The 23,686-nt window shown below is 41.0% G+C and overlaps 1 protein-coding gene across 2 annotated transcripts in view; it reads left to right on the top strand.

Moving 5' to 3' along the window:
* The first annotated feature begins 5,130 nt into the window (after positions 1-5,130).
* Positions 5,131-23,686, top strand: part of CMSS1 (cms1 ribosomal small subunit homolog) — a 413,449-nt gene continuing 394,893 nt past the window's right edge. The window contains exon 1 of one of the 2 annotated variants that reach the window (XM_036352288.1): positions 5,131-5,349. In XM_036352288.1, the coding sequence (XP_036208181.1) occupies positions 5,286-5,349 (64 nt within the window). In that variant the 5' untranslated portion in view covers positions 5,131-5,285. The remainder of the gene's footprint in view (positions 5,350-23,686) is intronic. The other variant, XM_036352289.1, reaches the window with a different exon arrangement.

The raw sequence follows: 23,686 nt of genomic DNA, 5'->3' as shown, positions 1-23,686 counted from the left end.
AGCTTTACATACTGATGGTCCAATATTCTCAAGATCTATTACACTATAAAATTCTTGGTTCCTGCTGATATATGTAATCCTATCTAATACTATTGGCTAATCAGTGCGATATGCAAATTAACCACCAACAAAGATGGCGGCTAATTTGCATACTGCAGGCAGGGTGGGACAGCGCCATCCTGCCTGCCCTGCCGCCATCCAGGCTTGCTATCTGCGACCTGAGGCGGCGGGCGTCCTGTGTGCCACCCGGCCCGGGGCGGCTGGGCAGAGCAGCGAAGGCTTGAAGGTGGCTTCGGCCAGAGCCAAGGCCTGGGTCCTGGGTGCTGGAGGAAAACTGGTGCCAGCAGCCAGGGGAAGGGAAAGCCTATTGTACGAATCTTTTCGTGCAACAGACCTCTAGTGTGTGTGTGTGTGTGTGTGTGTGTGTGTGTGTGTGTGATATATATATATATCTGTGGCTTTTCTTATGAATAAAGAGTTTTCTCCTGTAGTAAGAACTGCACTTTTCACCCTAGCCGGGTTGGCTTACTGGATAGAGCATCGGCCTGGGGACTAAAGGGTCCCAGGTTCCATTCCGGTAAAGGGCATGTACCTTGGTTGTGGGCACATCCCCAGTAGGAGGTGTGCAAGAGGCAGCTGATCGATGCTTCTCTCTCATCAATGTTTCTAACCCTCTATCTCTCTCCCTTCCTCTCTGTAAAAAATCAATAAAATATATATATATTTTAAATAAATAAATAAATAAATACAGGATACACAGTTAAATCTGAATTTTTTTTTTTAAAAAAAAGAACTTCACTTTCCATTCTGTCTATACTGAAATCTAACACTAGTTTTTGAAGAAGCAATGAGAGAAGGTGAGGGCATACACAGCATTTTGTGAGGCAACTGACTAAGGTGAGGCCTTGAATCATCTCCAGATAATGTTTGCTTTTTTTCCAGCAAGGGGGAAGGGGCCCTTCTGTCAGCCCAGAAGGCTCAGGAACCTGGGGATTCAGGGACCTCAAGCATATCTATCCAACTGTCCCCATCGCAGTCCCAGAGTTTGATTTGACTTTAGCAGAACAAACATGTCATCCTGGGCATTCCATCTCTTTATAGCTCTACCACTTCTTTGATCAATTTCTGGGCTGAACTTAAAGTACAGAATGGCCTCTGGTTGCAGAGAATAAAGGCCTCTGAACAATGGTGTGTGTGTATGGATCATTTCTGGGTCACAGACAGCTTTGGGAATTTGTGAAAGCATAGGCAGATGGGAAACCACCTTCTAGATGGGTGACGAGAGCAAGTTACTTCTCTGTGCCTTAGGTTCACCTGCCTTGACCTTCGCAGCGAGGTTTAGGATCTGAAGGAGGGGCCGACGCACAAATGAAAATGCTATACAAGAAATATGAATTTAGAAGGCATTGGGCGGCCAGGTGGAGCCTCTTTCTTGAAGAGACACACCCTGGTCGGGCTCAGAGCAGAGCTGATTGGGGAGTTGGGGCGCCGCCCCCTGTCATGCACAGAGCAGGGTGGATCGGGAGGTTGCGATGCCACCCTCAGTCACGCTCAAGGTAGGGCCGATTGGGGGGTTGGGGCACCGCCCCGTCACACTCAAGGCAGGGTCGATGGGGAGGTTGCGGCGCCACCCCGTCACGCACAGAGCAGGGCCAATCAGGGGTTGGGGCGCTGCCCCCTGTCATTCACAGAGCGGGCCCCATCAGGGGGGTTGGGGCTCCGTACCCTGTCACGCACAGAGCAGGGTTGATCAGGGGGTTGGGGAGCTCCCCCCTGTCACACACAGAGCAGGGCTGATCAGGGGGTTGAGGAGCTCCCCCCGTCACTCACAGAGTAGGGCCAATAGGGGAGTTGGGGCACCGCCTACTGTCACACACAGAGCAGGGTGGATCAGGGGGTTGGGGCACCGCCCTCTATCACCCACAGAGCAGGGCCCATCAGGGGGTTGGGGTGCCGCCACTGTCACACTCAGGGCAGGGCCGATGGGGAGGTTATGGCTCTACCCGGTCACACACAGAGCAGGGCCGATCAGGGGGTTGGGGCGCCACACCCTGTCACACACAGAGCCGCAGGGCAATCAGGGGGTTGAGGAGCTCCCCCCATCAGGCACAGAGCAGCACTAATCAGGGGGTTGGGGCGCCTTCCCCTGTCACGAACAGAGCAGGGCGGATAGGGAGGTTGTGGCCCCGCCCCCTGTCACACACAGAGCCGCAGGGCGATCAGGGGGTTTGGGCGCTGCCCCCGTCACGCTGATCCCGGTGCCAGGAGGCCTCGCGGCTCCGCTGATCCCAGTGCTGGGAGGCATATTACCCTTTTACTATATAGGATAGAGGCCTGGTGCATGGGTGGGGGCTGGCTGGTTTGCCCTGAAGGGTGTCCTGGATCAGGGTGAGGGTCCCCACTGGGGTGCCTGGCATGGCCAGCCTGGGTGAGGGGATGATGGCTGTTTGCAGCTGGTCACACACCCTTCAGGGTGGGGGTCCCCACTGGGGTGCCTGACCAGTCTGGGTGAGGGGCTGAGGGCTGTTATCAGGCTGGCGGGTGACTGAAGTTCCCAACTGCTGCTTTTTTTCTTTTTTTTTTTTTTTATTCTGGGCCAGCTTTAGCTCTGGCTCCAGCTCTGAGGCATCTGCTGCTGAAAGCAGGTATCTGGTTTGTTTGGGTTCTATAATCGAAACACTGTTTCAACTCCAGCTCTGAGATCCCGGCTGACTGAAAGCAGGTTTCTGGGGTTTTGTTTAACTTCAATATTTATAACAATGTTTCAAACTGCAAGCTCAGAGGCTGGCAGCGGCAGGCGGGGAACGTTGGAGTCCTCCGTCATTGAAGCAAGCAAGCCTCATGTTAACTTCAAGCTGCCTGGCTGCCAGCCACCATCTTGTCTGGCAGTTAATTTGCATATCGCCCTGATTAGCCAATGGGAAGGGTATTGGACGTACAGCTAATTACCATGTTTCTCTTTTATTAGATAGGATTATTATTATTTGCATAACTAATTCACTTCATTGTACTGATGGGGTGGTCATAATAATCTGGCCAGTCGTAATAATCTGGCCACTCAGTGTAAATATTTAGAGAGGTACCTGAAACGTGCTGAATTTTGTGCTTACCATTCTCTAACCTTAAAATCACATATGCATTTTTTTACCTAAACAATTTTTAGTTTTCTTGTATTTGAACTTTATAAAATGGCATCTAGTACTTGGCTTTTTAAAAATATATATATTTCATTGATTTTTTAAAGAGAGGAAGGGAGAGGGATAGAGAGTTAGAAATATCGATGAGAGAGAAACATCGATCAGTTGCCTCCTGCACACCTCCTACTGGGGATGTGCCCACAGCCAAGGTAAATGCACTTGACCGGAATTGAACCTGGGACCTTTCAGTCCACAGGCCGACGCATAGAGCCAAACAAGTTAGGGCTAGTACTTGGCTTTTTAAAAAACTCAGCATTGTTTCCAAATTATATCCATGTTATGTATATTCATTCATTTATTCTGCTTAATAATATGGCTGTATTATAATTTAATTATCCATTTCCCATACAAACACATTTGGGTTGTTTCTATTTTTTTGCTGTTACTAACAGTGCTGCTATGAATATTATTTTATAGTTTCCTGGTACACATAGGCAAGAGGTTCCCAAGTGTATATATTTAGGAGTGGAAATTGCTGAATCATAAGGTATGTATGTTGACCTTTACAAGATTTTGCCAAATTGCTTTTCCACGTGGCTATACCAATTTACACTCACGACAATAATGTGTAAGAATTCCTACAGATGCATATACACTCCAGAATTTGGTATTCCCAGACTTAATTTTGTCAATTTACTGAATAAAAATAACAGTATCTCAACATAGCCTTTTTTGTATGTCTCAGATTATTAATGAGACAGAGCAACCTTTCATATGTTTATTAGCCATGGCACTTCCTCTTCCACATTGTAATTTCTCATCCAATTTTCCTTTTCAATAATCTATCAATCATCATAATCATCTGCCATTTATTTGCATTTCCCCGTGGAAGTCACTCATTTTGAGGATTATAGATGATTTTACATTTGCCACTTTTATAGCTCCTATTTTCTCTTTTAGGGTACTTACGGCACGCTGATCAAGTCTAACTGTAATGCACTTGTACACCACCTATTAGCTGGGTGGATTTGGGGAATTGTTCACATAATGACTAATCCTATCCTCATCAGATTAAGATACTTGGTCTCTGTTATTTACCAGGATGTATCCTATCATTAGCCTTTAGCCTTAAAAGTTCTATTTCCTCTACTCTAGTTGGTGACATCTGGAAGGCGCCATCATATCTTACACATCTTTAAACCACTATTCCAAGCATAGTGCCGGCCACGTTGCGTGTATTTAATCCTTTTTTTTCCTAAAATTTTTACTGTTGTGTAAAAAGACCTGCCTGAAAATATTGTCTATACTTACCTTACAGCTGGCTGCAGCACTTGGCGCACATCAGGTCTTCCTTGCCCATCTCTGCCACTTCACGTTGAAAGTGAGACAAGAAGCACTGTAGGTCTCTTACCTATAGTTAGGTGGCAATGGGCTCCCTTCTACGGGAGGGGGAGAGGGCGGAGGCGGGGGAAGAGTTGCACAATGGAAGGGGGTGAGGGAGTCGATTCTAAACTTTTCGGACAAGCAGGGACTTTCCGTGGGGGAGCCCTTACAGACCAATCATTTTCTTTACTCACATTGGACAAAAAGAGCAGTGCCCACATCTACAACAAAGGCCCAACATTCATGGCCATGAGCCCTTGTGCACCTTTTATAAGAGCAAACTGTACAAACACAGGACACCCAGACACTGACACACACACGAAAACACAGCCACGTGCTCGGGTCTGGTCCCGCGGCTCCAGTTCTTTGAAACCGAGCAGAGAAAAACTGTCTTCGCATCTGGTTTCACACTTTCGACAACAACTTTAAGCAAAAACAAAACCTAAAGTCTTAAAATAACGAATTAAAAATATAATCTTTCTTTTTTGCTTATGCGTATTCTTGTCTTTGTCTTTTGTGGGGATTTATTTTGCGTCTCCAAACCGACCCTGCCCAGGAGCACAGGTGTGGAAACTGCGACGAGTTGGGCGCGGCTGCCTGGGAGGCGGGACGGAGGTTCTGACGCCATCGCTGCGGGGCGGAGGCGACGCGGTCTGAGGAGAGGCTGTTCGTGCTGCTTCTTTGGACCCCTGGCTGCGCGACAGCGAGTCTCTGCCTCCGTAAGCTTTTCCCTCGTGGTCCGCCCACGGAGAGCCCCGCGTGGAGATGGCAGACGATCTTGGAGACGACTGGTGGGAGAACCAGCCGGCAGGAGCCGCCAGCAGCCCAGGTACCCACTCTGCCCGCGCGCCCGCGGGGCCTCCCCCGCCCCCGCCCCGAGCCCCTCCGCGCGCCCCCGCCCGGGCCGCCGCTGGCCGTCGCCAGCTCCGTCCAGCTGTGGTGCGCACAGCTGTGGCAGCGCGGGCATCGCCGGGGCGGCGGTGCTGAGACTCACTAACACGTGGGACAGAGAAGCGTGACGTGAACCCAGATCTGCCCGCCAGCCAGGAAGGACCCTCTTCCAAGCTCTGTTTTTCTTTCCCTTATTTCCTTAGTGGGTAAGAGGGTTTTCGTGAAGACATCGTTTGGGTTGTAGGGGTTAAGAGTAACTCCTCGAGTAGGTTCAGACTGCTTCCTTTCAAATCGAGACTCCAGCCCCATAATACTGCTCCCCCCACCACCCCATCTCTAAAATAAGGATAATAACAATGCCAATTTCATAAGGTTGTTGTGAAGGTTAAATGAAGATAATATAAATGATGCACCGTAGCACAGTGCTTGGCACATAGGAAGTGTGTGGTAAATAGAAACCGGAGTTTTTCTTGCTGACGTCATCATAGTGATGTAATTTGGACTATTGGAGCCTAAAGGAGGCTTGGGGGTTATCCGTTTGAACTCATTTTACAGACGAGGAACGTGAGACCTAAAGATGTAAAGTAATTGGACAAGTGCGCATAGCTAGTTGGAATCAGAAGCCAGACTAGAATTAAGTTCGCACAATTCATACGGTGTTTACTGTGCGGTGTGTACCCCCTGCCAGTGCCGTGGACATGTTATCCTAGAGCAGAGAGCATGAAGTAACTTCTCACCGTAGACCTGGCATGGGACTTTTCTTTTCACGTCCCATAAGGCTTAATTATGTTCTCTGTCTTTCTTCAAAGTTAGCCGGCCTCTCTGCTAGCTTCTGAGATTTTTTTTTTTTTTTTTAGGACAAGGCCAAAGTCTAATTTATGTCTGTATAATCCACAGGGCCCTGCACATGATGGACACTTAATACATATTTGCTGCAAACATTAATGTTGAAATATGAGTTGTGAAATGTCTGTTAAAAACAAACGTCTACTAAAGCATGTTTCCACAAGGGCAGCTTTCAGTACAAACTGAACAGATGTCATTTTTGTTTTAGTACAATTTTTCTTTAATAAAAATTGCCCTAGCCGGTTTGGCTCAGTGGATAGAGCGTCTGCCTGCGAACTGAAAGGTCCCAGATTCAATTCTGGTCAAGGGCATGTGCCTGGGATGTGGGCTTCATCCCCAGTGGGGGACTTTCAGGAGACAACCAATCCCTGATTCGCTCTCATCATGGATGTTTCTATCTCTCTCTCCTTCTTCCTTCCTCTCTGAAGTCAATGAAAATATATTTTTAAAAAATAAATAAATAAGATAAAAATTTATCTCCATTAATTATATTACTATTGATAGAGTACTTTACCAATAGAAATGACCCTAAATGAATGGGATACATATATGATCTTGAGCAGAAGTCATTTTTTTTTTGAAACAAATAATTTAACTTTATTTTATTTTATTTTTTTTATTGCTTAAAGTATTACAAAGAGTATTATAATCTGGAAGAAATCACAGTTGAACCAATTCAGATTTCCTGATTCTTCCTACATTAATAGGGAAAATCAGTCTAAAATGTATAAATTATATTTTGTTTTGAAGATCAAAGGAGAAATAGTACCTTAAATCAGAAAAAAGGAAAGATAGTTGTAATGATGCTTTTATTTCTGTTGTTTGCTACTTGTCTATAAAAATAAAAATAAACATCTTATTACCTGTTCCCAGTTCACACCAATGGTGACAATACAATGGAGCATTTTAGTCATTTATTCAACAAATATATGCTGGTTTTACACTGTGTATAACATCTGTCTAATGCAGGGGTGGGCAAACTTTTTGACTCGAGGGCCACAATTGGTTCTTAAACTGGACCGGAGGGCCGGAACAAAAGCATGGATGGAGTGTTTGTGTGAACTAGTATAAATTCAAAGTAAACATCATTTCATAAAAGGGTCCGGTCTTTTTTTTTTAGTTTTATTCATTTCAAATGGGCCGGATTCGGCCCGTTGGCCGTAGTTTGCCCACGGCTGGTCTAATGTATCGAGTTATCTGTTTATTATGTGTCTAAGCAAATATACTGTTTTTGCTGGTCTCATGTCTTCTTAGATGTGGTATGTAATTCAGAGACTCTTACTGAAGCTCTTGATCTAAATATGACCCTTTCTGCATATATCTTGTGGCTTTTCAAGATATGTCATTTTTATATTAGAATCCTGCATTGTAATGGAGCCCAACATGGGACCTGGTACTTGGAGTTTGGTAGATATTAGATGAATGAATGAATGAATGGATGGATGGATGAGTGAATGAATGAATGCAAGATGCTGCAGAGCTCTTGGTGATCATATACATAAGTAGACATATAATTTCTCAGCCAATCCAGGCACTTTTGAGAGTGGAAAGCCATGCTATTAGAATTTTACTGGAACTGTCCTGGTCCACCTGGGATGTGTGCTCTCTCCATTGGTGACATTATTGGTGGTGATTGGAGTCATGGCCCAGGATAAGACAGCTGAGAGTTGCTTCTGTTGAGGAATGTGCAGTGCAGTCTGCTTCAGGCAGCAGAACCCAGGAATCATTTTACGGCATCTAATTTTTTTCCACTTATTTTCTTATTCCCTGCCTTCCTTAAGAAATTGTTTGAATTGATTTAAGTGAACAATACATGCAGTAGAATCATGACTACAAAACATTAATGATAATGATAAAGTGTGAAGCTGAAAACAGAGAATGTCATTTACTGCATGGATTTCGTGACTTAGGGAGCAGAGTTGAGAGTTCCTGGAGATAGAGATGGTTACTTGATCATTCACTAACTGAAGAGAACACTGATTGTTTCCCCTTTTTATTCCAATAACATGCCTATTAAATTACCAAGTCAAGTATCTAGTAGTCAGCTGGGTCTGGAGCTCCAGGGTTGGGTCAGGGCTGTAGATACAGATTTAGGAATGACTGGCAAACATACAGCTTACTTTTAAAGAGGATGGTTTTCACAATCTGCAAAACTTCTAGCCTCCACTTCTTCAGGTGGGTTTTTCATATGCTTTCCCTAGTTAATTCTGAATCTTTGATGTCATCTCTTACCAAGCATCTAACTAGAAAACTGAAGTCTGAGGACACTTCTGTATATAGTGTGGAAGACTGCAGGTAATAATACTAACTTGGATTTGTTGAGTGCTTACTATATGACACATAATGTTTTGATTGCTCATTTAATCTTCATAAGTACCTCATGAGGTAGTTAACTATTGTTTTTCCCATTTTATAGATGAGGAAATTGAGGTGCTACATGGTTAAATTATTTGCCCAGTGTTATTCACTTAGTAAGTCAGAAGGCTGTATTCATAGGCAGGCAATCTGAAACCAGTCTGTGCACTTAAATTTCTCATACATTATTATTCTAATTATCAATGGTGAGAGTATTATCTCTAAAATAACAATCCTTTATCAATTTAAAGAGGTTCATATCTTATAAACCTTTCTGTTTATATAGATCATTGTTATCAAACTGTGTCTATTAACCCCTAGTCTCCTTAAGTTTGCTCTTCTAAAGAACACTGATTACTTGGATACAAATATTGTAGGTAGGTTGTACCATTGCAACCTACTCTGCTGTCTCTACCAGGAGCTCAAACTTAATCCTAGAGCTCAAGGCTCATATACCTGGCTGTCTTCGTAAAGTCTTTACTTATTTCATGGGAATGTCAAATGCAAATGATATCCAATTACTGAATTATTCCCAAATCTGCCTCTTTTCCAGACTTCCTTATCTCAGTAAATTAAATAACCAACTACCCAATTTCACAAAGAAAGGCCAAGGAATATCCTGATTTATTCATATTTGGATTTATTTTTATAAATTATGTTTTGAAAGGGGACAGCAGACTTTTGCTTTGTAAATGAGCCAGTAATTCTTACAGTGACAGCTTTTGTCATTTAGAACCAATTTGATTGTACATTTTGTTTGTGATTGCTGAAATGGGAATTGTAAAATTTTTTTGGTAATATTTAATATGTTTTATAGTATCTCCTTCAAGTCATGTTGCTTTATCTATGTTGAATTCCTTTTCGAAATGACAAAGTAGGGGAACACTTTTGATCTTTCCTATAAACCTGAATAAACCAGGGGGTTTTTTTTTTGTGGCTTTTTTTTTTTCCTTTTTCACATGAAAGACCTATAGGCAGCCATTCATAGTTGATGTTGTAGAGCAGTGACTCTACATGGAAAACTCAGACTTGGAATATTTACAGTAGATTTTGATAACATACAACAGAGGATCAACTTCAGGGCATGTTATTTTTAAAATCATTTATTGAGCTCTCACGCTTGGCCCTATTTTAGACACTTGTAATGGAATTAGAGGGGGGAAAGCATAATCTGCTTACGTTATGGTATTTACACATTGATGCGGTTCAATCAAAATTCAAATAATATTTCTTTAAGACATAAGTTCAGGGGCAAAAAACAGGGTCAGGATAACTTTTAAAAGGCGAGATGAAGGAGAATGGAGAGAGAGGGAGTGCTACATTGTTCTGAACTTGACTATAACATATGGACCCATAGATAACCTTCATGGGCTAGTTTTATATATTAGGTAGGACAAGGGTCTCAAGGTCTGGGCCATTCTTACTAAATGTTGTTCTTGTTAAATGTTAAAATGTAGCACAATGTTTGCAGGATAAGCTTGACAAGAACCCAACTTGATTAAGTATAGCCAACTGCAAAGAAGAAATCAACATGTGAAATTGACAAAATAGTGTATATAAGCAAATGGCTAAGCCTCCCTTAAGGGAGGCAGAGCTTTGGATATGAATACCCTGAGTTCTTGACTTGCTGGAGGTAAATAAAATTGCCTTCAGACAACCACATCTCATTTTTTAATGGAGAGCACCCCAAGTGGCAAACCTCTTGAATTCGGTAACAATTCCATGATTCTTGCAAGTGATTAAAACAAATTCTTGACAACAATTATGAATACTTAAAGGTACAATTTACACATCTGTCTCCAAATCACAAGTACATTAGTTCTGCTGTAATTTTGCTGTGCCTATGAATTTTTTTAAAAATACCAGGAATTTGGAAGGCCTAGATACTTCCATTCAACGATAAATAACACATTATTTGTGGCACACATTCTTTGACGTGCTCTTATCTGATGTTCTTTTGTTGAACATTTTAGTGCATTCATAGAATTTAACATTTTACTATATATCACAAACAGCTTGAAATATCGTTTTCCCATTTTTATCAGCTTTCATAGGATTGATAATTGAATTATTAATGTTTACTAGTTGATTAAATTTTTCTTTCTTTCTTCCTTTTTTTTTTTTTTTTACACAGAGAAAAGGAGAGGGATAGAGAGTTAGAAACATCGATGAGAGAGAAACATCGATCAGCTGCCTCCTGCACACCCCCTACCGGGGATGTGCCCGCAACCAAGGTACATGCCCTTGACCGGAATCGAACCTGGGACCCTTCAGTCCACAGGCCGACGCTCTATCCACTGAGCCAAACCGGTCAGGGCGATTAAGTTTTTCTTAAGCTCTTGTCCCTGAGTTCTTTGTTAGTCTAGTTCACACTAGAGCAGAGATCAGCAAACTTCTTTTATAAAAGACCAGATAATATATATTTTAGGCTTTGCTAGCCACGTGGTTACTGCTACAACTACCTGACTGCCATTCTAGCAAAAATACAATCGCAGACAGTAAATATGTTAACAAACAAGTGTGGCTGTATCCCAATAGAACTTTACAGACAACGAAATTTGAATTTCATGTAATTTTCACATCTCACAAAATTTTCTTCTTATGAGGAACAGTGGGCAGAATTTGTGCCCCAGATTAGATTTGGACCCCAAGTTGTATGTCACACGTCCCCAGAAAAAGGAAAATTTAAACATAACCCAGGAAGAGTTATGTTTTACATTAATTACTCCATTACTCAGTCCTTAATTATCAGTCATATATTAGATCAGTCACATTCCTGAAATCAGATCAGGCACACCTTTAATCCAGACCACTGCAATAAAGCAAGTATTGCAAAAAGTAACCTTTTTGCTGTGGGAAGATCTTGCCTTCGATTTGTAAAAAAACACATTTGTGTGTCTGTACTTTATTTCAAACAGTTACAAGGAGATTAGAAATCACTGAAGCTAAATAAATGAAAGGCTAAGGAAAGATTCCAGGATAAAAGTATCGGATTATTAAAATTTATGTTACATATTAGATTTGTTTTCATTCACTTGGATTTTTATCTTCTTCCATTTTAAAATTAACATAAAGTCACTCTAGAATTATTACGACAGCTTCTTTTGTTTTCATTGTTCTTCAGAGGGGCTGCATTTCGGCAGAAAACAGGATGGGACTATGCTCAGGAGGCAGGATTCTTTTTATTTTAGTTTTGTTATAGGTCCAATACCATTTTGTTGAACTCCAAATAATATTCCTAGTTCTTAGATATATATGCATTTTATGACATATCATTGTGTTACATATTACTTAACATAAGAATGGTTTTGGTTGGTAATCCTTTTAAAATAGACTTGGTTAGTTTAAAGACTTTTTAATAAGCTTAGAACTGTATTACCATTTAAAGCAGATTTCTGCTGATTGCCAGAGAAGTATTGCTATTTTCCTGCCTTGTTTTTAGGACTTTATACAATATCTTGTCCCTCTTTTCTTTCTTGCTCTGGAACTTAGGCCAGCTTGCCATGAAAATGTATTTAGGGAGTCTTCTAACATAGGAGAAAACAATTTTGGAATCTCCAACTTGAAACATATTTTGCACTCCTCTTCAAGGTAAAACGTTCCCAGGGTATTTTGATTTGCTGGGACTGTTGTTGGTGCTTGTTTTTCCTATTTTATGCTTCTTTTCAGGCTATTTGGTTTCCATTATAGGAGATCCAGTGTTTTTTCTTTTCATTAGTATAATTATCAGTGTTGAATGTTACCCAGCATAACTACTTTTCCTGACTCTATCATACACCATTGCCATATTTTAACACATTTTCTCACTTATGTCTTGACTGAATAGCCCTTCTCTCTTTAATTCACTCTTCCTCTGATCACTTAACATTACCTGATTATGTCGGACACAGTGCTACACTGCACTATCCACCAGTTACTTCCCTCTGAATTATCTCTGCACTTCCCTCTGAATTGTCTCTTGTACTATTTTTGGTGTCACAGCTTCAACACCTTTGTTTGTAGTCCACTCTTTCCACTATTCTCTTACTGCTTTCCTTTACTTTAGACTTTTCTACTTCAGACTTTTCATTCACCTGGCCTCCCCACCTTCTCCCTTTGCCACTTGCCTTCTGGGGATGCTGCACATCATCCCTCTTTCTGGCATGTATAGTTTGGTCCTGCCCATGCTTCCAGCCCTTCTCCTCCTCCTGGAAATAAGAGTGGGCTCAGTGGCATCAGTGCATTGAAGCAGGCTTGACTTAAGGATGAGTGTGGAGAATGGCAGTTTCTTTGCTCTTGCTCCATTGGTTCCATCTCAGGACAGCTGTCTGAAACTGTGTCCTTAGCCATGAGGATTTCTTCCATTATGCCTCCAGTTCTCCATGCAGTATCACAGAAAACATTGGGTCATTTCTGGCTGAAACTTTATGAAATATAACTGTCTTCTCATGTTCAAAATGCCTTGTCTTAAAACATCGTTGTATTACTCTGTCCACACTGAGTTACGGACACATCTTTTTCTTGATTCTGTAAGAGTGTTCAGTGAGATGAAAAGAATGACTTTAGCTTCCTGTCAGGAGACTGAGTTCTGTCTTGTAGATGACTGGTTGAATTCAACATTTTGTAGTTAGACATACTCATGGATTATCAGAACTGGGAGAGACCTGAAGAATTGTTCAGCTCTCCTCTTTTACATATGAGAAACTCAACACCTCAACTTATGAATGAGCTCAGTGTCAAATGAGTGAAAAACCAGGGTTGGAATTTGAGTCTCCTGATGTCAAGTTTTTGTTGCATCAACTGATTTTTCTATAGCATTGATTCAGGGAAGAGATGTTGATTAAAGAATGTCCTATGAAATAATAAATTGTGTTTTTTAATACCTAGGACAATGATTCATATCTCCCTAAAATAACTTAATATTAGTGAACTTTGATTCTTCAATGTCCTGATTGCTTATAGAAAGCAGCAATACCAATCTAAAATGATTTATCTTACAAGCCTATGATTGCCTTACAATATGAGTCCATGGCCTGGTATATATAGGGGGAACAACCTACTAGAAACATGGGACAGAAGATTAAGTACCAGCAGTCAGTCAAGTGTGCCTACTGTGCCAGTGATTATCAGGTAGGCCACACAATAGATGTGTTTAGCCCTTCTCATTTTTGTTGTTTTTTTTCTCTGTAAAAGTGGTAAGAATTATCACTTTTTTATTTTCTCCTGCTCATAAAGAAATCATAGTTTTAGATCTTAAATATGCTTTTAATTGATGGAAGTAATATTACTTTCTTGAAGCAGATTAGGAATTCTCTCCAGCACATCTGAGCAAAATAGAATCAATCAAGTTTTGTGGAATGGAGGATTACTTCTGGGTCCACCAGAAACTTTTGAATTGTCCTAGTGAATTCAGTCTTATCCCAGGATAGTGATAGTCCCAACTTTGGGTTGGATTACAGGTAGGATGAGGATTTGGGGGGTATGTCTGGGCTTGTGATTGTGCATATATGCATTTACACAAATATAGGTGAAAATAATTGTAGCTGTGCTACACTTTCAGTAGGACATTCATTTGCCAGGTCCAGCAACCTGTGAATAAACCACCTGTCAGTTTGCTGCTGCTTCATTTCCTGGAGGAGATGGCTTGATCTCTTTGGCCTTCCAAAGTGGTAATTTCAACTTTCCAGGTATTTCTGTAGGTTAATGTATCCAGGCAGTGCATTGGCATGACTTACCTTTTCCCTCCTATATGTAGGAAAGTGTTGGAGGTGACAGTCCTTATTATGTGTAGCTTCCCATAGCCAGTGTGGTGAATGGGCTTATCCATTGGCCCTGGGGGAGTTTTAGGGGGAAGCTTAGTGATGCCTGTAGATTTTGGTTTAGGGATCCGTGTTGGGATTCTCTGCTTGCATACCTCCTTGATCTTGAATTAAACAGAAGAACAAAAGGTAGTTAATGGTACAGTTGGTGGAGAAGCAGACATTTTTAGGACATGGAGTCAGCTTGGAGGATTTGGCTTCTTTGAAAGCTCTGGATTCTGGGGACACATCAGATTAAAAATTGCCAAGTTTAGGGAAAAAAAAAAGAGACTTCAGTAAAGCAAGTCAACATGTGTTGAACATGTGCTACATGCAAGGCTCTCAACAGCCTATCTAGTATTAAATACAGAGATAAATAGGTTATTTTTCTTGCGTTCTGGCAATCGCAGTACTATAGTGGAAGATAAACAGGAGTCGTGTTCCATATTATTCTCAAAGGGTCATGAGATTGCCAGAGAACGTTTAATTTAATTGAGGAGGTCTAAGAAAGCTTCAAGAAGGAAGTAGCATGACTCAACTTGGGCCTCTGAAGACTTTTGGGTTTTTAACAGCAGGAATGGGAGGGCATTCCAGAGTAAGGAAATACTTTTAACAGTGTCCCTGAGATAGGAAATTGGACACAATTGAGAAATGAAGTGATTTTACATCTATAACAATAAAAGCATAATATGCTAATTAGACTGGACAGCCAAACGACCTTCCGGATGTCATTCCGGACATCCTTCTGGATGAAGCTGTGGTGGCGGGGGCTGAGGCAGAGGCGGTTAGGGGCGATCAGGCAGGCAGGCTAGCAGTTAGGGTGATCAGGCAGGCAGGCGAGTGGTTAGGGGTATCAGGCAGGTAGGCAGGCAGGCAGAGTGGTTAGGGACGATCAGGCAGACAGGCAGATGAGCAGTTAGGAGCTAGCAGTCCCAGATTGCAAGAGGGATGTCCGACTGCCGGTTTAGGCCCAGTCCCTAAACCGGCAGTCGGACATCCCCCGAGGGGTCCCAGATTGCAAGAGGGTGCAGGCTGGGCTGAGGGGACACTGCTCCCCCCACCCCCATGCACTAATTTCATGCACTGGGCCTCTAGTTAGGTTATATTTGCGAGGTAGAATGGGAATGTACTAATACACGGGGCCACATAGGAAAACTGTACTGATTATATACACTGTGTGTAAGTGGGGGGGGGAGGATGTCCTGGGGGAGATTAATAAGGACATGGGTTGGGGGAAGACACAGTGTAGAGATAGAATTGTATTAATATTTGTTCCCTGTTAGTTTATGAGGGGTGAGAGGACTCACAGTTAAGTGATCTGGACTGGGAGAGTGGGTTGTGGAAGTGAAGAGTAAAATCTTTATTGAGTTCATATTCACTTAGAAATATACTTATTTTGTGTATTAAGGAAAAATACTCTTAGATGAGAACACATTGTTAAAGAGAGAGGAAAAGCTAACTGTAATTCTCCCATTATAATCCAGTATTTATTGTTATTATTATTTCCCCCTTTGCTTGCATCATCCTTTCCTCTATGAGCTTAAAAATGTAAATCTTTTAAAAATGCATTATAGTTTTCATCATAGATTTTTATACTGTTTTTATGGGAGCCCTTCTTATATTGTTTTTTGTTTTCACATTTATTATACTGATAAAGTACAGTGAAGTCCCTTTATCTCTTTACGTAAACATTCACTATTTAAAATGCCACCTAACTTTTATAGCAACCATAATTAGATTTTCAAATTAACACTACACAGACTTGGTTAAAATATGAATCTTTCAATAAAAGATAAGTGTGGGTAATATGCTTTCTGTTGGTATATTTAGTTAACATAGCAAATGAGATGTCGATATCCTGATTCAGTCTCCTCCTTATATAAATGGTATTCCTACCTTTCATCCTGACCTCATGGTCTCATCCTCAGTGTGGAAATGCTCATTCAATGTTTTTACCTTTCAAATAGGTACAGCGTTTTTTTTTTTTTTTAATGATTAAGCTCAGTGCCCAGTAATGGTTTGATGAGATGGGCAGCCTCTTGATAATTAGGAGAGTAGTTAGTTGTGTATAAAGAACCCTAAAACTCACACTCACCCACTCATTCATTTGCTAGGAATTTTTTTCTAGGAAATAATCAGAGATGCTCACAAGGCTTGTTTTAACATTATAACAATGAAAAATGGACACAGTTTAGGACTCCAACTATCAGGATGGAGTAAATGAATTACACCATAATCATATGAAAATATTTTGCTGTCTTTAAATAAATGATGCTTTTAAAGATATACAAAGTGTTTATTCAGAAATGTGAAAAGCAGGATTAAAAACTGTATATATGCTTTCACTTGTATGTGTGAAGAGAATACTGGAGAACATACACCAGTGGCATCAGTGGTTAACTCTGGTTAGTAGAGTTACAGATTCTTATTTCTCTTACATTTTTGTATGCTCTACATTTTCTCTACTAAGATTACACTTAGAAAAGACAACACTAAGTTATACTAAGGAATAAAAAAGGAAGGAAACACTTCAGAGATCAGAACATTTCTTTGAACATCAGCCATATTGTTCAAACCATGAATAATAGCAGCTGCAGTTGAAATTAGTGGTGGACTAATTCAAGTCAGCAGATCTTGTGACCATAGCATTAATTATAGCCTTTCTAAGATAGGTTTCTGTGATGTCCTTTAATTTTGTCAATTTAGATTGGTTCTGACTATTATACAAAAATCTATGTTGGCATTTTATTTAAATTGCCGATTCCTGGGTCTTCCTCTTAGAAATTATAATGTATTTGTCTATGGATGCAACCAGAAATCCACATTTTAATACATTCTCAGAGTGATTCATCTGAGGCAGGTGCTCAGCCTGCCACACTTGGAGAAATACTGCCATAGTTGAACCTCCTTTTGATGTAAGCTTTAAGTCTTTTGCCTGGAACTTTGGCCTACCTGGATGGGGGAGGTTTCACACTGTGAAAGGTCAGAGCTTCGTGTCCCAGTGGTTTCCGAGATGCCTATCAAAACCATCTGCGGGGCTTTTAAACACTACAGGGGCCCAGACCACGTCTCAGCACCCACCGACTTTGGATCGCCTCGGACTGGGATACGGCAGGTGAATTTTTGATGAGCACCACAGGTTATTCAGAACTGGAATCTGTCCGATAAACTAGTTGGCATGGAACACAGTAGTGGTGGGGCTTGTTTTTTAAAGCTATACTGACGTGTGTTGGTGGAAGCAGTGTGTCTTGGGACAGTGGTCATTGGTAGGGCCAGTTGCCCAAAAGTCTTTGGTTTCCCATTGTTTCTACACATGGATGCCACAAGCCAATTTGGGGTTTTTATAACTGATTTCACTACATAGTTTTTACCTCTAGATGTCAGCAAAGGCTCGTTATTTTATTAGGATAACCCTACATGTCATTCCCGAATCTGAGAAATGATGCTGTATTTTTTTATTTTGTTTTCTTGTACGAATTTTATACTTGGGCATGTTTCAGTAAATGAGGTATGAACCATTACAATATGTCATCTCTTGGATCATTTTTATAGAACAGTATGTCAAATAGTTCCAAGAAAGTTTTATCCAAATTAGGAGTGGGTGGGTATTGAAAGGAATCCCTGCATATGGCTCTTGTAAACCACATAGTGAATGTTCTACTCAGAGTTCAAGACTCCTGGCTTTCATCAGAAAGCAGAAGTCTTGGAAGAGATTAAAGAAGTGCAAAGCTCATTCATAGAAGAAAAAAATTTTTTTTAAATGTTTTTAACAGTTCAACGGGAAATTGGGATTTGGAATAGATAACAAGTTTGAAGGATGCTGAATTCAGTGAGACAGAGGCATTGGTTTTATCTAGAGAGCAGCAGGGGAAAAAAGGAGTATATTTGTAGAATGTATTCCTTGAATTCTTATTTGGTCCATAGGTTCTAAGACAAACTGAGCAATCTACAAGACTTCCTGGTTACAGTAAGTCATTAGGTGGCAGTGAATTTTAGTGGCCAAAAGTACAAGAAGGTGAAGATGTCTTTAGTTTTAGTTGAAGTCTTAGTTGTATAGCCTGGTTTCTAATTGAACCTTGCACTCTTTCACATTACCATGGAGGGCAACCATATACTAGAAAAAAATCAGCATTTATGGGGATATCAGGTCCTAGTTAGACAGCTGGAGTCAGGATATTTCCTTTTTTCTAAATGAAATGAATTTTGTAAGCTCTTTGAACTTTTTAGAGACATATTGGCAACATATTGTTTAAGTAAGCAGTGTACCCTCAGGAGTGTTCTTAACACCAGGGACTGCAGAACCCTCATTACAGCTGTAGCTCCAGAGATTCAAAGGCTCAAAACTCCTAAAGACCTCAGATCATTTTGATTTGTGGTCGCTGGGGTGATGCAGGGGAGGGGCAGATTCAGGGCCACCTGACTCCCCTGGGGACCCTGTTATGGAATGCGCAGTCAAAGCTGGATGTTATCAGAATGACAGTCTTTTGTATTTTTTTTTTAATCTCTGTTTAATGGGAAAGTGCCTAAATAATGATGATGGATATAGTAATGAAAAGAAGGAAATGTAAACTGGAGAAAAATATCTTTGAAATGTTATTTTTCTCCTTTCCTTTGTCTTTTGTATTGTTTGATAAATCACTGCTAATTTGAAGGGGAGTAAAGGGGAAATAACAGATAATGAATCTGGCAGATAGCCCAGAATTTTATATGCTGCTTTGGTTTCTTTTCTCTTGATTTTCTAAGAATTTCCTCATTATACAGTAAAACTTTATCACTAAAGATTTTATAGTTTTATATGGCAAGAGGTTGTTCAAAAGGAAACTGTGTATTTTGATTAGCTTGTTCCCATTAACCTCTGTGAGAGAACATTTGGTTTTAAATATTGTTGCAGTGCTATGATTTATATTAAAGAGTTGTCTACTTTCTGAGGTGAAAGTTAGGGGAAATTGATGCCTTTTTAAAATAATGTGACATGGTTTGTGGTTATATCTATTCACCTCCCAACCTTTCTGTGGTAATTACACCATGGGCAGTGAGGGCAATCCAACAATAAATATTGAAATAAAGTTTTGGAAAAATCGTTCCTAACTCCAGTTGCTTCCATTTTGTGCCCAGACACATAGCATCACATGTAGAAATAGTAGGTTAAAATAAAATATACTAACCTTAAAATGTCTTCCTTGTTTATCCCCTTTCCTTTTATTCATCTGTCAGGTTTTTCATTTTAGATTTTTTTTTTGTTTCTTCCCCCTTATTTTTTCCCCCTTATTTGTATCCATTTAAATTTTTAAAATCATTTGCAGGTTTACATTTTACAACAGCCGTGGGTTAGTGGCTAGAGCACAGGGTGCAGAGCCAAACTTGGTCCTTCATTCTAGTTCTGGCAGCAACTAGTTGAGTGTCCTTGAATAAGCCAGTTTAGTTTTGCAGACCTCAGTTTCCTCATCTGTAGTCTGTACCTTGGGATTAGAATACCTATTGGCAAATTCTTTGGGGAGATATTGTGTAGGAAAGGCCCTGGCACATCCAAAGTGCCAGATAAGTGCTAGTTGTTACTAATGTCAATATTATTATCATCTTTGTCTTTTTTCCTCATATCTCTTCTTAAGATGCCTATTTCTGATCATATTCATAACTTTTCTGGTTATTTTACCTTTCTTGTTTTCCTTCTCTACCCCTTCTTCTTCCTCTCTTCAATAAATTATTGGTGATATGCTACTAAGCCTAGTAGTTGAGGCAGCTGAACAAGCAGTCCAATTCCTGGGCTTTGTTTTTAACCACCTCTGGCTGAGAAAAGGATACCGTCACACATTCTTTACCTCTTTATTCTACTTGGTCTGAGCATTGTGAGTCTTTCTTTTGTAGAGTTCCCCTAAAGAGTATTTTCTACTTTTTCCTGCCTTTTCCTATCCTTGAATTGTTTGAGAAATGAAGCAGCTGTACCACTTATAAAGTCCTTTGGCTCTGACACTGTGATTCTGTGAAAAGAACAAATAAATGCTAGTCTGCCGTGGCCACCAGGTGTGTTGTTAGCATGTGCGCCTTTGTTGAGCACTTACGACCAGCAGTATGTAAGCTCTGAGTAAGACTGGTTCTGAAACATGATATGCCCCAAGAATGACCCAGGAGGCTTGGTAAGATGCAGATTTCCTGCATTGGAAATCTGCACAGTCCTAAGTGATTCTGATAAAGGTGATCAGTGATTGCATTTAAAGAAATATTGATATGAGAATTTCAAAAATAAATGATAGCTGATTCTTACTCTTAAATTATAGTATAGGAGAGACAAAAAAGAATTATAAGAGGCAAAATGAAGTGCTATAATAGAGGCAGAGAGAGAAGTATTTTGGACACTCAGAGGAAGATTATAAAAAAAAAAAATAAGGTTTTCCAGAGTAAATGGTACTTGAGGTAGAAGTATAGTTTCTTCAATATGAGGAACAAAGAGAAGAGCATTCCAGCCCTTGGAACAGCATAAGCAAAGGTACAGGGTAAGAAAGCATGATGGTATTTGCAAGGATGGTCAGTACCATGTGCTGGTGAGAGTGCAGGATATGTTTCAAAGGAAGATGAGGTGAGAGATGGAGGCCTGGTAGAAGGTTTGGACTTTGGGCACGTAGGTACTGTAAGTGCTAAGTAAGTGATGTTTTGGGGGAGACTGGAGAATTGCCATGATCAAAACAGTGTTGTAGAAAGATCACTAACGACACTAGTGAAGGTTGGATTAGAGAGGTGAGGGGTTCAATGTAGTAGATTAACTGTCTTATAGTACCATCTGTACTGAGGGCACAAGTAAGAGGAGAAGGGCATAGAAAGAGCAACAGGGTACTGCAGCATGAGCACACACTTAGCTTGAAGTGTGATTGGACATTCCATGTAGGATCGTTTCGTAGGCATTGAAAATTTGAAGATGTTGCTTTGAGAATCATCATAGAGAAATTGTTGATACCATTTAAGTGGCTGAGACAGCCCAGGGAGAAAATGTAATTGTAATTCTTCCTCACCTATCACTGGTCTCTTTTCCCACCACAGGTACTTTTACATCCTAACTGGAGTCTGAGAGTTGAGTTTTGTCTGGCCCTTATTCTATGCCCACATCCCCTACACAAGGCCATTGATCTTATTAACTGATAAGAGTGTAATTAGTCCTGAGAGCCGCCTCCTAAGGAGGCATTTCTTTCCAGCACTTGAACAATGCACAGTGATTGAATCATTATCCAAGCATTGATTGGCTAGATGGGGAAAAGAAATCCTGTCCCTCTCTTCCAGTGACCAGGCTGGCCCCTTGTCCATTGTGTCTGGTCCAAGCAGACAGCTTACATAAACTTGTACTCTGTGGGGGGATCTGCCACTTCTTGGTCCTGGAGGTGTTCAGTAAGGACAGGATGGCCCCTTTAGCACATTTCCTTCCTCACTAGTAGTCTGAGAAAACCTGGAATAGGGCCACCATAGTTGATAGGTTGGCCTAAAAAAATAGTAATAATTGTCCATTGTTCTCCCTAGTCCTCTCATTACCCTTTTTAGAAGCTGAAAGCAGCAGCCCTGGAAGCATTTATATTTTCCAAAATTTTTGTAACAAATATGTATTAATTTTATAATCAGAAAAAAATTTTTATATAAAAATATTGTGCTGCTTCTGTCATCACTATGAAAGATGTCATCCTTCTCAGTATGATCCCTATCCACTGACCCCGTCCCTCTTGCCCTGTCAGGTGTTTAAATGTTTCTTATGTTATGGGCCCTTTAGGAATCTGTTGCAGTTGTTAGTTAACTCCTTTCTATGAAATTGTACTTTTCTGAGGCTTTAGAACTGACTGATATCAGTTAATTCCTTTAGAAGGCTAAGAACAGAAAAGGAATAGCTCTGTGTTTTGTTTTTTTAGAGGAGAAAAAAAACAACTCACTAATAGTGAACTAATAGTGAAGGATAGTAATTCATTCTTGAGGAATTTCTTTGAGTTGTTTGAAAAGTGGCTGCATTGAAGCAGATGATATGCATTTAATTGTTTATAAGAGATACATTGAAGAACAACTTAAAGACTTGACTCTAAAACAGCACTTTTATTTGAGATGCTTCCTTGGTTTACAGCTATTTTAATTCTGAATTGGAAGCAGAATTTGGAAGCTGACAAGGCTGAACCCCAACACTTCTCTCCCTGAGCTGGGAAAATAGACGCTTTTTTTTTTTTTTTTTTTTTTTTTCAGTGACTTTGGGACTCTCTGTCCTTTTTTATAAGTTATGATGTTACTTGAGAAATTAGGTTATACCATCTAGGAAAATTTTCTAGGCTTCTACAAAACCAGTAGTCCCAGCGTCTCTGGGCTTAGCTGATGGTACTTATCTTTATGATGACTGGACCTTGATCCCTTGATTGCCTTTTCTGGTGGTCCTGCGTCTGTGTCAGGACTGTTAAGATGGACCTGGCCTTATAAGCTTTGATACGTGTGGCCGTCATGCTCCTTCTGTGGATCACCTTCACTCATTTCTGTTGCTTTTCTTTCCAGCCATCTCCAAGGCACATCAGGTCCTTCTGCTCTACACATGTTGATAGACTGTCCAAGTTCATTCTTCATTTGTGCCTTTGCTTATAGAATCTTTAGAATAGAGTGGACTTTGACTATAGCTCTGGTGCTGAGTAGTCTCCCAACAGAGACTTGGTCATGGTTTCTCCCCTCTCCTATCCCTAGGTCAGTCTTCCCTATGCCTGCCCATTTGTGTGGAGCTTGGCCTCTCACATTGATTATCTCTTGTTACCCTAACAGTGTCCTTGGGGGATAGGAGGAGTTGGAAGGGAGGCAGATCACTCTTGGCTGTGGTGATCATGGAATGTTTCAGAAGAGGTGAGGCCTGAGCCAGACCTTTCAGTGTGGGTACCTTAATGACAGATGAGCCCGGCCGGCATGGCTCAGCGGTTGAGTTTGGACCTATGAACCAGGAGGTCATGGTTTGATTCCCAGTCAGGGCACATGCCTGGGTTGCAGGCTTGATCCCCAATAGGGGGCGTGTGGGAGGCAGCCTATCAATGATTCTTTTTCATCATTGATGTTTCTATCTCTCTCTCTCCCTCTCCCTTCCTGGATGAGAATTCTATCCCTGTAGAGCAGTGGGGAGAAGGGAGGAAAAGCCCTGCGTGTCTTTAGGGGCATTCGAGTGTTCTGGCTAATGTGGCAGGCTTGTGAGGCAGAGTGCAGGGAGGTAATGTTAGGCAACTTGTCTGCCCCCATAGGTAGTGGAGAGGATTAAATGCAATTCATTGTACTCTTCTCCCTTGCACTAAAGCAGTTTTGCCAGGGAAA

The sequence above is a fragment of the Myotis myotis genome, unplaced genomic scaffold (genome assembly GCF_014108235.1).
Source record: "Myotis myotis isolate mMyoMyo1 unplaced genomic scaffold, mMyoMyo1.p scaffold_m19_p_2, whole genome shotgun sequence".
In the NCBI taxonomy this organism is placed as follows: domain Eukaryota; kingdom Metazoa; phylum Chordata; class Mammalia; order Chiroptera; family Vespertilionidae; genus Myotis; species Myotis myotis.
This window is presented reverse-complemented; position numbering and strand designations above follow the sequence as displayed.